Here is a 15,516-nt window from a genome sequence, read left to right on the forward strand (position 1 = left end):
GAAAAATTTGAAAATTTCCAACTTTATTTTTAAGCCAAACTAAAAGTACTCGAGCATCGAAAAATTTTGAAACTTTTCAAAATTAATTTCAACTTTATTTAACTTTATTCGAAAATCGATGGGAAGTAATACACTGTTCGTCCTACATTAGTCCTTATTCAATGGAAACCTGAATCACATTCGAGTGTATGTACACGTGCATGTAATCGGATGTTATTTATAATTCAGATTTCAGAGAAATATTTGAAATTTATTCATTCTTTCTACGACGTGACGCCAGGTTGAGAACCTTTAATTGCGCAGACGATTCGTATTCGGGACGCAGCTGCGAACGCGTGCGCATCGGAAGCGCGCAGATTGTGGTCACATGACCGTTTGCCACAGTGGGAAACGTAGTCAGCCAATCAGCGCGCGCGTACCATCCCCCCTCAGGGCTGCGTGAACAAAGAGACAAAGCTACTTCGTTCGCGTCGACGGTCGGTGCTACTAGAAAGTCGTTGGCAATCGGTGGGTGCGGTCGTTCCGCGAGTCGGATAGATGCTCGTCGGTTTAGGCTTCGTGAGAAAGTTGTATTGTGGTTAGAAAAGTGTTCGTAGTGAAACGGCGTGGGACGGTTATTTTTACGGTTCGTTCGAGTACGATAGTTCGCGGTCTACTCGATCATTAACATCTCGGCAAGCGGAGAAACGGGTCGGCAAGCAAAAAAGAGTTCATTACCAACAACGATATCCGTGAATCACCGGATTAATCCAGCCATTCTCCAGCGAGATTTTGAGGAAAAATTCTCGTCTAAAATAAAAGTGATCGCCATAACAACGAATCGTAATCGATATCGGTGGAAGAATAAACGGAGCACGCTTCAAAATTCTCGTCGCGCTGGAGCATCGACGGGCGAATATTCATCGCGATCGTACGACGTGGCGGCGACGCCATTTTGTGAAGACTCCAGTACGCGTCCCGCGAACAACAACGGCTCCTTTCGTGCCGTGACCTTTTCAAAACGGTATTTATTTTCGAGAAGAGGAAGTGGAAGAAGAAGAGATCGATCAAAATAATCATATCGTAGATCATTCGTCCTGGGTCTCACCGTACTGCAACCATGAGACTGGAAATTGTGTCAGCAGCAGATTTTCTGGTGCATCTGCTGCGTTTGCAGACGGGCCAACTATCCGAACGACAATTGGAGATGTTCAAATCCTCTCTGACGGAGGTTCTACGCCATCGTTATAGGGACCACTGGTTCCCGGACCGTCCAAATCGCGGTTCCGGTTACCGTTGCATACGCATCAACGGTAAAATGGATCCTGTGATCGCACAGGCAGGCGCGAATGTCGGTTTGCTGCCCACGGTGTTGCATAGTTTGTTCCCGAGCGAGCTGACCATGTGGATCGATCCGTCGGAAGTTTCGTACAGAATCGGAGAGAACGGGTCCATTTGTGTGCTCTACGAACGCACGGAGCCTGATCCGGAGGAGTCGCAGCAACATCAACATCAACATCAGCACCAACACCAACACCAACACCAACATCAACACCATCAACAACAGCAGCAACAGCAATTCGAAAGTTGTAAAGACTCGTTACTGCTGGAACACTCGCAGTTCAGCGAGCAAATTGCTGCGTTTGTTTCCAGTTGAAGCTTTCTCGTCGATACTGTATCGATGCGACGACGCTAAGCGTCTCGCCTCATTTCCATTGGACGTGCATCACGCTCTCGGACTGATCAAAGTACACACGTTATATTTTTTTCGTGATACATGTGATTGCGCTTTTTTTCTTCTGGTCAGGTGAAAGTTTGACTCGTGCATGAACGCGCAGTGTGCTGCTCCGTCGAGCAATTTGACCAAAACACGAAACAACAAAAAGTGTACAGAAAACGAAGAACCATTTTTATTTTTGGCCGTCGAAGAAATCGATGCGCGCGCATCGTTCGACGGTTCCTCGAGGGATCGGCAAATGCAAACCACGACTGACTCTAGTCACCCGAATTTTCGTTAATCGTACGAGAGAGGAAAATGGCGGGAAATCATTGGATACATGTTTTGAGGAGAATACTGCGCGTTCCCTTAAATGTACCTAGACCAGTGGTCCTCTTCGGTGTGTCTCGCCTGAAGATCGTTTCCACGGAAACAGCCGATGAGGCAAAGTGAGAAAAAAAATGGGCGAACTCCGGTGGAGCTCCCAACAAATTGATCTCAGCCCCCCTCTCCACCTACGTACTTCCGTTAATCCTGGAAGGAAGCTATGGGGTGGGGAACAACGAACCAGTCTGACCCTCTCCTCTGTTCTCGAGAGAGGAAAAGCGAAGAGCCTCTCTCTCCCTCGAGAAGGATTCAACACCAACGTGTTTCTTTACCTTTTTTTCTTCCACGAAGTCTCTGATGTATTTCGAACATAACCTGCAAGAGATGCGAGTTCTTGGCACGTTCCCTCCTACGGCGAAGAGGAATAACATGGAGAAACGAGTCTACTTCCGGACGAAGGATCAACGAGCAACATCCGCTGACATCCTCTCTTCTCGTCAAGGATTTCTTTTCTCCCTAACCTCGCATTATCAATGCAAATTACCACCGAGCCACGTACACAAAACATCCGACAACGTTTCTTCACGGTTCGAGAACGTATGGAATAAATGAAACTGAAGTAACATCCACGTATTTTTCTCGACGCATTTGTAATTTTCTTGGGAAGTTAATACAACGGAGTATTTTCGTACAACGCGTCATCGTTATCGGTAATGGACAGCAATTCTTGAATTGTCCATCAGCAGCGTTTTTATTGGTCGTTGGCCAATCGAGCGGAGAGGTGTTGCTGTTGATTATCGATAAGTTATCGATATCCTGTTGATACTTAACGATATAACGTTAACGATAGGCGGAAGCGAGCGAGGTAGAATGCAACGCGAGATTTTATCATTAACATCTATTTATCTTGGTTTGAATTTCAAAATTTCAATACTCAACAAACTTAATAGAATCGAAAATTCAAATTATCCGTATAAATGATATTCGAATATTCAAACATTAAACCCTTCGAACATTCGAATTATCCAAATCGAGTATTTAAAATTTCCAACTTTCAAATATTAGAATCACAAATTTTGTCATTGAATCTATTTACTTTTGTTTAAATTTCGATCCTAACCTAAAATCATCTAGGTAACACTATTCTCGTTTAAATTTCAAAAAGAATAACAAAATTACACGTTAAGTTAAAGTAGGTTTGTTGATGAAGTTCGAACAAGAATAAATAGATTTGAAAGGTTCTACTTCAGTCACATTTATTTACTTTAGCGATATTGACAGTGGCACCTCTAGTCGAGCGATCTCGATCTCGGCCCCACCCGTCGCATCGTTAATACACGTTACACTTCATACGTACAAACCTTTAAACAAAACGCGTGAGTTTATATGTACATATATGTAGGTATTATATACGTGAAAAAGACGACGTGTACGTGTAAGCGTTACGAGAGCGAAGCTTAGGCGTATACGTCGTGTCGAATTGTATATTATCTGTTTTTTGTGATCAGAGAGATATTGCGGCGAGCGAACGAGACAGAGCGCATGCGTACGAGAGAGAAAGAGAGAGAGAGAAAGAGTCAAAGCGAGAAGACATAACCAACAAAAATGAAGTAAACAACTGTGATTTTTCTTCGCATGAAGGGAGAGGGAGTGGTTTCGTGCATGTACCATAGTAATTATCTTTTCTGGTGTTTCGAACGTGACTAAGAGTGAAGAGTGAGTGTTAGTACGAATGATGTGAATTTCATCGCGTGGCTATCTTTTTTACCCACGAATTTGCACTTTGACAATAATCGGCTGTTGTTTTACTATCATTTACTTTTCTTTTTAAGTCGAATGAAAACTTTTGCAAGTTTAATATCTCATTTCGTTTCACATACAATAGTACATAGATATATCCCTCTTTACTCGTTGCAATAAGTGTACGATGCAATAGAAATCTATATGTGTAAATTGAAAGATACAGATAATTACATTGTAGTTTGAGAACTTGATATCGCTTTGAAGGAAAACAACAAGGAGATTTCGTCCATACTTTGCATAATTATATAGAACACCGAAGGTAATAATTTTGTAAAATTGTAGTGCGCAGTTTTCTTTATAATAAGGGAGATATTCATATTTAAAGTTTGTTAAATGTATACCTACATTAGCTACCAATGCTTCAGCCGTAGAAGGTTTTTGTTAGGTAGTATTTTTATCTTTAACAAATCTCTTCTGTTATTTTAACAGTATTTTATTGTTTCTATTATGCAGATCTTCAGTTATCGAATAGGAATACTTTTAATTCGATAAGTAAAAGAACTACTTTAATACAGGTGATGAATTCCTATGAAAACTTAAGCGTTAATCATATATTGGTTACAAAGCGGTCAATGGGTTACACATTTATTGTAGTCTTGTAAAGCTCTTTGGTAAGTTTGAGTTTTGTAGCATATATATATTTTTTTAAATAAATTGTACAAATAGATCTAGCACGTAGAATAATTAATTTGATCCTTCCAATGACAGCAAAGAATTATTTTTAATTTAGTTTTTCTTTCAGAACTTAAAAGTAAACTTTATTCAATTTCATTAAAAAAATATATGTATACTATGGGATTTGAATTTACAAAATTTAGTGTTTTTCCATTGGGTTATAAGGATACAGCAATTTTGAATATGAATGTTTCTTTTATTTTACAGACACGCGCTACAATTTTGCAAATGATCTCTATAATTATGTAGAATTGAAAGTTCGTACGTTCTCCTTGTATACACGTAAATGTATATACAGATTTTCTCCGGTGGCGTGTCTGATTTACACAATAATACGGCCGCATAACGATGTCATCACCGGTAAGTCATTTTTTTCCTGATTTATCTGCTTCTCGGTAGACATTGAATCATGGTGTGCAAGAATTTGAAAGAATGTTATGCCGTTCGCCTGAGGTGACAATACTTAATCAATACGTGTATAAGTGTCGTGTGAATATCAAACAAAAGAAAAAAGAAAGATAAAATGGAAACAGAGGAGGTACTTGTCGAATCAGGAAACTCTGTACGTAGCGATTATATAGAAAACCGTGTCTGTGATTATACTAAAAGTAGAGAGACAATATGAACAATCTCTAATTACGCGAACGACCTAATTAGAGGCGCGTGTATCCGTGAAACATTATGACACGTGTACACGCGTCTGTATATTACTGATATGTAAAGGTTAGATACGTATAAATATGTTTATATCAATGAGTATGCGTGGCAATTTTAAACAAACGAATTTTTAAGTTATCATTTCATTTTTAACGATTAGTTTTTACGTATATTTTTTTTATCACTTACTTGAAAAAGATATTTCATTGTTTCGGTTTTGTTTTCGATTATTCAAATGACAGTCGCAATGTAACGATAAATCGTTCGATTAAAATTGCTAAATATACTTGACTCGAGATTGAAAAAAAGAGAAACCTGTATTCGCTGTTTTCATTTGAAAGACTACTGAAAAATCTCTGTCGAAAGTAAGACGAGGATCAGGAGAAAGTGTGAGAGTCGAACGGCGATGTAGAAAATATCTCGCACACCATACACACGGTCCTTCAAACTATATATAGGTTATGGTAAAGTGTCAAGTTTAATAAATGTTTGCGTTTATTTCAGATTTTACTAAAAATAGTAACAGTATTCAAAATTGCTTACATTTGTCATAATATAAAAGCACAATATCGCGTTTTTTGTTTTAAAACAGTCCTTGCAAATATTTATAAATTCCTAGTTTTTTTCTTTATATAAGTGCAAAGGATTAAGACTTTACTTAATAAAATGCATATCTTGCGAATGGTACACAACCTAAATTTATTAATTTCTTTATATCACTTCTACAAGTGGCATTCAATTTTCAGGTTATGTGATAAATGTATACAATTACTAAGAAAAATGATCATTAAGAACATTTTTGTTAGTATATTTATAATGAATTTAACGCAAAATGTATGCTTTTACTATTAAATTTTACTATGTATGTTCGTGAATAAATTTATCAAGCAAGTGAAAAATTATCGAAGTAGATGCTTGAGCATCGGTTCGATTTGGGTTCGTTCGGAAAGTTTGTAAATATCAGAAACGCGCGGGTATTTAAAATTATTTAAATTAAGTTCTTCAATCTTTTAGACATTCTTTTATCGTGCAATCGATTAAAACTCTTATGAAAATATTTCATACAACAATTGATATAATATTAATCTATCAGTTTAAGTAAATAAATGCACGCATTTATTAAATTAGCACTTTCACTATGATACAAACACAATAGCCTGTAGTTATAAAGATGTTCCTTTTGTTTTGAATTCTGCTCTGTTTGAAAGCCATCGGGAAAGAAAATGAAAATATATTCGTTGAAAGAGAAAAAGAAAACCTCAGCGAGACAAATTTGCGAGAATGAAGAGCGAAAGAAGTGCAAAAAAAATGAAACATTATTTCACGAGTGAATTGTAATTACTATATATACATATATATGTATATATATACATACATACACATATATTATATATACATAATTATATATATACATATATATACATCTTGTAACTATACATAGAGTTCTTCAGGAAGAATTTGTACAAACCCGCTGGAACAAGACACCAGCAAGTCTGTGATTTTAGCTTGGTTAATTCAGTATTTTTTTAAATAAAACGAGACAAAATCAAGATAAACGATAAAAAAAAGATGATAAAGAAGAAGGCAAGATTCGAAAGTTCTGTATGAGGAACAAGGATATATTTGGGTATGGTTGTTTACTGTGTTCATATGGGAGGGGATGCTTGTGGGAGAAAGGGGAGGGAATATTGCAAATTGCAGACGGAAAGATATTATTATCGTGTGTATATTTACATAGAATTATTTGTATAAAAGATCACTTGCACGCTGCGTTGCAAACGAGGAATTTTAAAAGCGTTATCTATCGCAAATTTTTCATAAAAACAAATTGTAAATATGATCAATGTGATGTGTTTCAATCGTAAGTTAAGTCGTGCAAATACGGAAAGCGAAGTTCACTTTTTTTTCTTTCATTATAAACAAAGTTGTACCACAATTTTTTATGTTCTTTATTCATCAAAAATTAAAATAAATGGATAATTGAAATATTTGAATGTTTGGATAATTTTAAATATGAATTTTTTGTTCATCTCAAATTACAAGAAGTATTATTTGAATATCATGTTGCTTATTAGTAACAGTTTTATCGAATATATAAATTTATTTTAATTAATTGTATCAATTTTAAATAAAATTACTCTCTTATATCGCAGAAATAGCTCATTTTAAAAATGTGTATTTTGTCTATTAAATTTGTAGTAAAGTATGATGTCAATATTATGCAAAATATTTTATTTGATCAATGGTTTTATTGGAATGCTAAAAATAATTTTATTCAAATACTGTGAAATAGACTTACTCTGTTTTTCGTCTAATATATTAAAATTATTTGGAATCTAAAATTTAAATGCTTAAATTAATTATTCGGTATTTGAGTGTTTGAAAAATTCGATGTAATCTAAATTTCAGGTATATTGAGATTATTTGTGTGGAATATTGAACATTCTACTATTCCCAACTTTTATATTTTGAATATTCGAATAATCGAAATCGAATGTTCAAAATTGTAACCCTTTAATATTCGAATTATTCGAGTTAAATGTTCGAATTGCTCGAATTGAATGTTGAAGATTCAAGCTATCCAAATAATTCAACTATTCAAATTCTTATTCGAGATTTCGTTAAAAAGAAACTTCATCGATTTAATTATTTAAAAAATTTCGCTTTACGTAGGTGCACATGAAAAAAGAAAATTTTTATTCAAAATTCGAAATTGAATTTGTACAAATTTTTGTATAATTCGTCTCTTCCGTTCGCATTTTCCGTAACACGTGTTCCCTCCGCTTTCGATCGTGAGAAAGTGCTTTGAAAGAGAGTTGAAATTTGTAAATGAAGCGTAAAATATATTAAGAGTACATGCCGTGTGTCTTTCTTTTCTTGTGAAAATTATTATTCTTGTTGGGACACCAGGAAGGAGAATGCACGAGAGAAGAGGGTGTGATTTTTTCGGGGAAGGAAGAAAAACAGAAAAAATAGAAAAAAGCGGAAACGATTTAGTCAGAAAAAGCATACAATTTTTCCGTAAGCGTGCAAGCGAGATAATAAAAAAGAGAGTGTGGGAGAGAGAGGATGAGGGTGAAAAGACAAATTAAAAAAGAAAAGAAAGAAATAAAACAGAAACAGAGAGGGATGGACAGGAAGAGAGCGTGAGAGACCCGGCAGGGGTGCTCAACTCGGGTATATTAAGGCCGTGGGTCCCATCGTGGTAATATTATTGTGATGCCGAATTATTGTACTGATTAGAGAACAAAATCGTAGTGATTTTAATACGCAGTCGAGCTAGAGAGATAAAAACGAAGACACTGACCCAAGGTCATCGAGATCCGAATTCGGCGACCCTGTTGGATAGTGCACAAGAAAACATTCGTTCATACACACACACACGAACACTACACACATGGTATACATTGTCAATTAACTCTTTACGGTCTACTGTTGATTTATCAAATTTCGTCATTGATATGTTTATATCGAATTTGCTATAAATGTTTCTTGATATTGATAATGGAATATTATCAGGAATTGTCTTTTAGAAGAAACTGTTTATTTGTATATCGGTGATAATCGAATATAATTCTGGAATGGTGGATGGGTTAATAATAACCTTGTGACCTTGTAATTTACAAGACCTTACATTGGAAATTCCTGGAAAAATGTAGTTCAAAATTATGAAATATCTCTTGAAAAAAAATAATTATTTGCAAGTTTTTTAATTAAAATAAACTTTGAGTTTAAATTTTAGAATTTCGGAATAAAAATGAAATTTAAAATTATTCCTCAATCAGTTACTTGTAATAATTATTACAAACATTTAGTATCACAGGCTCTTGAATTACCCATCATCCACAGATTACATCTCATAATAATATAGCAAAATTTGTTTATCTAAAACAATAAATTAACCAAATGATAATTCGAGTTGACAATTAGAAAAATGTTAATTCATTTTTTACCGAACAACTTTAGACTACGAAGGGTTAATTCGGATTGGAACGATCTGTTCGAGGAACTTTGTATAATAAAGGAAATTGATTTTATCAATGTATACAGGTACAATCGCGAGCAAGATAGGTTTCCCTCGACCAAGAAAAACCCTACCTAACCATTTAGAATTTAGGTTTGTTTTTGTTCCTTGTACGCGAAATAAAGAGTGTAGTTGTACTTCCAGCCCCACGCGAACCGAATTGTACCGACGTAAGCCGACCGTTGCCGAACGAGTAGAATCGAGGAAAGCCACTTTGCACGCGCCTGTACACACACACACACACACACACACATACATTGACGAGGATAATACAGACATGAGGAAACGCATAACGTACACTCTCGAATCTGTAGACTGTAGGTTTACTATTAATTATTATGGATTCTAATTATTATATCTATTATTATATCAATGTATAATTATATTTAGTTTATAGGTTACTATGTCTATCATTTCCCGCTTGTATATATGCCGTGAGCTCGAAAAAATTAAATCTTTATCGAAAGAAAAAATCTATAATTTTTTCGACTTTTTTTGTACAGAAATAATAAAAACAAAAAGGCCTCGTGCTTATGAAATTTCATGAATACAAAATAACCGTGTCCAGTGTTTTTTGATTTTATGACCGATGTCCTGAACACCACATCTCCTTTTTTTCTCTCTTCGGTAAATGAATTCTGATTGCGTCATTGCAATAACAATGTCAAACAAAATATTGAAAGAAACTTAAATTAGGGGAAAGTTTATACTTCGAGGAATCTTCGTTAACATTATCAGTATATTTTTCACAACTGCAATATTTTGTACTTGAAGATATGTGAACGTGCAATTATTCTGTTTTTAATTATTCATTATTTTTTGTATATTTAGTTTAAGTAAACTTTAAATGTTGCATGTTGAATCCAAGAAATATCTTTGCGTGTTTTAATCTTTATTTTTCTGTTGTTTTGACAATTTCTTATTAGTATGTAATTTATTACGGCTAACCGATAAAATATTTTAATTTATTTTAAGTAACAGTGTTTTAATTTTTTACTAAATAAAATAACATTGACTGAATTTGAGATTCTTTCTTGAAATTTATTATTCATAAAATATAGATAAATGTAATATCTCATATAAATGTTAGACTATGAGAAAACTCGCGTATTATCAATAAATAAATATTTTTAATTTCTTACAACTCTTACTAATTTGAATTTTTGAATCTGAACAATTTTTTGTTTTTTATTAATTTAATTGCACTATTGTTTGAAACTATACAACAGAAACAGTTGATAAAACAATTCAAATTACTTAATAATTCTAATGTTTACATTTTACGTTATTTAATAATACATTAGAATACAATATGCAAAATTATAATTAAGCGAAGATTCCTTTTAATGGTAGAAAATATATCGATATGAATTTATTCTATTCCAATTTATAAACCATAATTGATACAATTCATTAGTGTAAAACATAAACAGTATAAAGAAAGCGAAATGTATCTGTCAAGTTAAACTAAACTAGTGCGAGTTTTTTTTTATTTTGTATGACGTTGCGAATTTGTAGAGAATAAAAAAGTAGCTGAATAAATCATAAAATAACTATATGCTTTGTTTTTATTAGATTCTTTTGTGCGATCACTTATTAACCTGCTTATGCGTATATCTGTATCTAGTAGATACAAGAATTTGTTTCGAATAGAAAATTCCGATATTCATGTTATGAACATTCGAATATTTAAATACCTATATCATGTGAATGGAACATGTAAATATCCGAAGCTACGTCGCTTCAATGTTTGAATATTCGAAAATTTAAATGAACCGAAAAGAATATTTAAATACTCAAATTATTTAAATAAAATATCTGAATACTCAAATTATTCAAATAGAATATTTGAATACTCAAATTATCCAAATAGAATGTTTAAATACCTAAATTATGTAGATAAAATATCTAAATACCCAAATTATTCAAATAAAATATTTGAATACTCAAATCATCCGAATAGAATGTTTAAATACCTAAATTATGCAAATAAAATTATCCAAATAGAATATTTGAATATTCAAATATTTGAAGTATCATCACAAGTATCCGATTGAATATTCAAATATTCGAGCACTCGAAATTTTAATGCCCCAGTATTTGAATAGCCTCAGTTAAATATTTAGGTATTCGAATTATCCGAATGGAGTATTTAGGAGTTTCGGTTTGTAGAAGTTCAGAGATCGAATACTAAAATTATCTGAATAAATATTCAAATATTGTGATATTCAAAAGTGTAACAATTCGACATTCGAATTATTTGTATTTAATATTCCAACACCCGAATTATCCTAATGAAACGTTCAAATATTTGAATTGTTTAAGTGAAATATTTATATAGTTGAAATATTACGTAGTTTACAAGTCAAATATTTAAATTTTCAAATTAATGAATGAAATACTTGGACATTCGAATTATCTGGATGCTTTCAATTATTCGAATTGTCCGAATGTAATATTCATATATTCGAATTATTCGAGTGAAATATTTAAGTATTAGTTTGCAAGCAAAATATTTAAATGTTCAAATTAATGAAGTACTCGAATTATCTGAATATCAATGATATTCAAGTGTCCGAGTACAATATTCAAATACTTGAATTATCCGAATGCATCCTTAAAATATAAGTCTAGTACATTTAATTATTCGAATTGTCCCAATGAAATATTCAAATAATCCATATGATATATTCGAGTTTTAAAATTCTCCAAATGTAACATCCATTCGAACACGATCAATGCTCGAATTATTCAGAATTCCAGTATTCGAATTATCCGAATCAAACAATAAAATTATCCCTATCCATTCCAATACACATTCGATAAATTCAAAGATCGGTATTTCGTATTCTTCAAAAATTATCGAAAAGTTCTTCGATGTCACATCGATTGGATAAGTTGAAACAGTGTTCTACGGGTATAATTATTTAACCGGCACGAGTAGTCTAGTGGCAAACAGGAATGTCCATTTTTTCGCCGAGATATCGTTTAATGTCCGCCACATTCGACGCAGTCTCCTTTCGAGGTGAATCGAGGCTGGTCTTCAACTTGAAAGCTCGACTACCCGCTTCGAAAAAAATCTCGTATCGAATGGTGGCACTCGATACCCTTTCTCCTGGCAGTAGTTGGCATCGGTCATGGTAATAGCTATGGTTCTCGTGTAACCAGTTCAGTTGCTCCATTATCGATCATCGACGATTAGCCAGTCGACCAAGTAGCTAATGCCTGTTAACTTCGCGGCCAATTCTCGATACATCTATCCATTAGCATGTTCCGTGATTCCCTTGCGAACGTGCCTTTGATAACGGATAACCACGTTCGCGATCGAGCTCGGACAAAGCAAAAAGTGCTCCTCGATCGAGCCAAGATCGAGCACGAACGGCATGCTTCGAGTATCGATAGAAAGCAATCGCAAGAACACGAGAGACGGCATTAATTATGGTTGATTAACTATCGTTTTGTGGAAAGTACCAGGTAACGTGACACTGGAACCCGTTACCTACACATTCCGAGAAAAAACAATAGATAGTCTATTTCTTTGGGAAAAGTTACTTGGAACTAGATTTCATTTATTTATGATTATTCATTCATTTCATTCAATGAAATGTTATTCGGTACTTTTTTGAACCCTCTCATTTATTAATTTTGTTACCCACCAAGTTCTTAGCCTCTTAACCTACAATTTTATAGGCAGTTCATTCACAGCTAATTTATACTACAACGTTAAGGTTATTGCTGCAACTGAAAGAAGTTAAAATATCAAGAATATTCTACCTTCAGCGATCCTTGATTGTACATATTGATATGTTCCATTCGAACATTTAGAGTTTCAGTTAGATCAACCTACTTTTCTGACCTACAATGCTATTTGAGCAGTCAAAGTTATATACTCGAGTCAGTAGTAAATCAGACATTGTCATTTGCAAACAAGGTGGACGAACAGGAATTTAACGTAATGTCATACAACCATCTTATCTATTATTTTCAGTGTAGAAACTGTAGATACTGCTTTGCATAGTTCTGATCCTATCATGCTACCTAAGTGTTCAAATTTATACACCCAATGTATACGATACTAGATCTGACACTACACTATTTGCAAGATAGAGAAGCAATAGTGTAACGTCATTGTATGCTATCTTATCTGTTACAGTTCTGAATTGAATGTGTAGATTTAGCTTCGAATAGTTCAGTTCTGATCGTACCATGCTACTTAAGTGTTTCAATTTATATACCGAACATATATGAGAGTAAATCAAACATTACACTATTTGCAAACAAGGTGAATAAAATTAGTGCAACCTCATACATCCATTTTATCATAATTTTAAGTGAAGAGATGTAACTTTGACTAGTTCAGTTCTGACCTTATCATACTACTTATGTGTTACAATGTATGCATCTGAGGTATATGATAATAAATTCGACATTACACTATTTGCAAGTAGAACAAGCAAGAACTAAGTGTAACATGTAATCATCTTATCTATCATAATTTTGAGCCAATGTGAATGTAACTTTGACTCCGATCCTATCGTGCTACTTCAATGTTCCAATTTATACACCCGAAGTATGACAGTAAATCAGACAACGTACTATTTGCAAACAAGATGGACGAGCCAAGAGAGTTGTCTCGGTCGGCAAAATGGCGGGCGGTAGATCGATTCGATAGTGCCGTCAAGAAAGTGTATCAGCGTAACCGTCTCTCCATTCTTTCTTCTTTCGCCAGGAATTAATTCACGACGGAAGGGGTTTAACTCCATCGACACGAGACGAAGTTACGGTTCAGCGATTCGTTCACGAGCGTTGTTAAGATTTCATGGTTCAGGCCACGACGATGTGGGACAAATGCGAGATGGTCTGGCGAACAGGAAAGGTTCGTGGCGTGCGAAATGACGAATTATTGTGCCGCGGAGGAAAAGGAGCTGTAAAGCGTGTGATGGAGAGAGGTTAGAAGAGAAAGAAGAGGAAGGAGGTGGAAGAGGAGGAGGAGAACGATGCTTGTCGTAGAGGTCAGCTTCGGTTGTTGCCCTGGCCCCCTGATACCACTTGGCCCGCACGGTTACTGCCCCCCTTACTTATTCCTTACAAGGACCGATCCCGAACTTCGCTCTTCAACTTTTAATCGATCCTTACCTGTTGATAGGACTTACTGACTAAATCAATTTTAATTTCACGTGAGTTCTTTGATTTATGCAATTTTATTACTGAATAATGGTACGCTGTTGCATTGTGGGATATGGGCAAGTATGCAAACTTGAGAATATTTACATTTCTAAGTATTCAGATTTGTAAGTTTTCCAATTTCCAAAGTTTCAGATTTAAATCTCCAAATTTTCAATCAATTTTAATTTCACGCAAGTTCTTTGATTTATGCGCTGTTATTACTGAATAATAGTACACTTTGCTGCGTTATGGGATTTCTTTAGATATGAACAAGTATGCAGACTTGAAAATATTTAAATTCTCATATTTTCGGACTTGTAAATTTTCAGATTTTTAATTGAATCTTTAAATTAGAAATTAGAAATTCCCAAATTCCTACATTTTTTAATTTTTATATATTCTTATTTCTAAGTACTGAAATTGTTGAAGTTTGAAATATTGAAGTCGCAAATTTTGAAACTCTTAATTTTTTCAAATTGTACAAATGTCGACATTTATTAATTCCCAAATTTCTACCTAAAATTCTTCAAAATTCTTCTAAATTTGCTTGAATCGGTGTCAACACATTAAAGGATTATTAAAGTGACCGAATATTAATATATTACGAAGATTCTCATTTAATAGCACGCATATTTTTGTTCATATTTAAACAAGTTCTTATTTTCATAAAAATTGTATAAGACAACAAAACATAACTGTTAAATAACGTAATATAAGTGAACTCAATCTGTGCAACTACCATCTTTGACCATTAATATCGAAGCATTATTTCAAAAGCTCCATCATTCTTGATACCGTCTTCCTCAATAAGACACCCTGGAATGAAACTTGAAATAGATGCATAAATGTGTCAAAGAGAAAAATGAATTGAATAAATGTCATTACCTCTTGTACTCGAAAGGTGACTCATCCATATGAAATAAGTATATTCTAATTACACTTAGAATGCTATACGCGTGATGTATAAACACAGCGAGGAAAACATCTGTGGAAACTAATAGCAGAGAAATAATAACTTCAAAAAAATTCATTAGCACTAAACCTTGTGTGCACATAATTTAGAATTGATGATGTTGGAGAAATAAACAAACGATTAAATATAAAATCGTACACACGTTAACTTTTTATCTTGATGTAAATTAACTCTTTGCGGCACAGGATTTCACAT

The 15,516-nt window shown here is 34.0% G+C and overlaps 3 protein-coding genes across 5 annotated transcripts in view; all 3 read left to right on the forward strand.

Moving 5' to 3' along the window:
• LOC143264299 (uncharacterized) overlaps window positions 1-14,194 on the forward strand; it is a 90,226-nt gene extending 76,032 nt beyond the window's left edge. For 2 of the 3 annotated variants that reach the window (XM_076530804.1, XM_076530803.1), the window contains one exon: window positions 13,912-14,194. In XM_076530804.1, the coding sequence (XP_076386919.1) occupies window positions 13,912-14,078 (167 nt within the window). In that variant the 3' untranslated portion in view covers window positions 14,079-14,194. The remainder of the gene's footprint in view (window positions 1-13,911) is intronic. The other variant, XM_076530805.1, reaches the window with a different exon arrangement.
• On the forward strand, window positions 455-9,433 carry LOC100880165 (Transducer of ERBB2). Its single transcript, XM_012294465.2, is given in 3 exon segments — window positions 455-1,472; window positions 1,475-1,541; window positions 1,543-9,433. Coding segments are annotated over 3 exon segments (534 nt in total). The 5' UTR covers window positions 455-1,099; the 3' UTR covers window positions 1,637-9,433.
• Window positions 14,195-14,212: 18 nt separating the features above from the next.
• Ipk1 (Inositol phosphate kinase 1) overlaps window positions 14,213-15,516 on the forward strand; it is a 48,268-nt gene continuing 46,964 nt past the window's right edge. Inside the window, exon 1 of the mRNA XM_012294459.2 lies at window positions 14,213-14,359. The gene's annotated coding sequence lies outside the window, so the exon portion shown is untranslated. The remainder of the gene's footprint in view (window positions 14,360-15,516) is intronic.

This window comes from Megachile rotundata, chromosome 4 (genome assembly GCF_050947335.1).
Source record: "Megachile rotundata isolate GNS110a chromosome 4, iyMegRotu1, whole genome shotgun sequence".
Taxonomy (NCBI): Eukaryota; Metazoa; Arthropoda; class Insecta; order Hymenoptera; family Megachilidae; genus Megachile; species Megachile rotundata.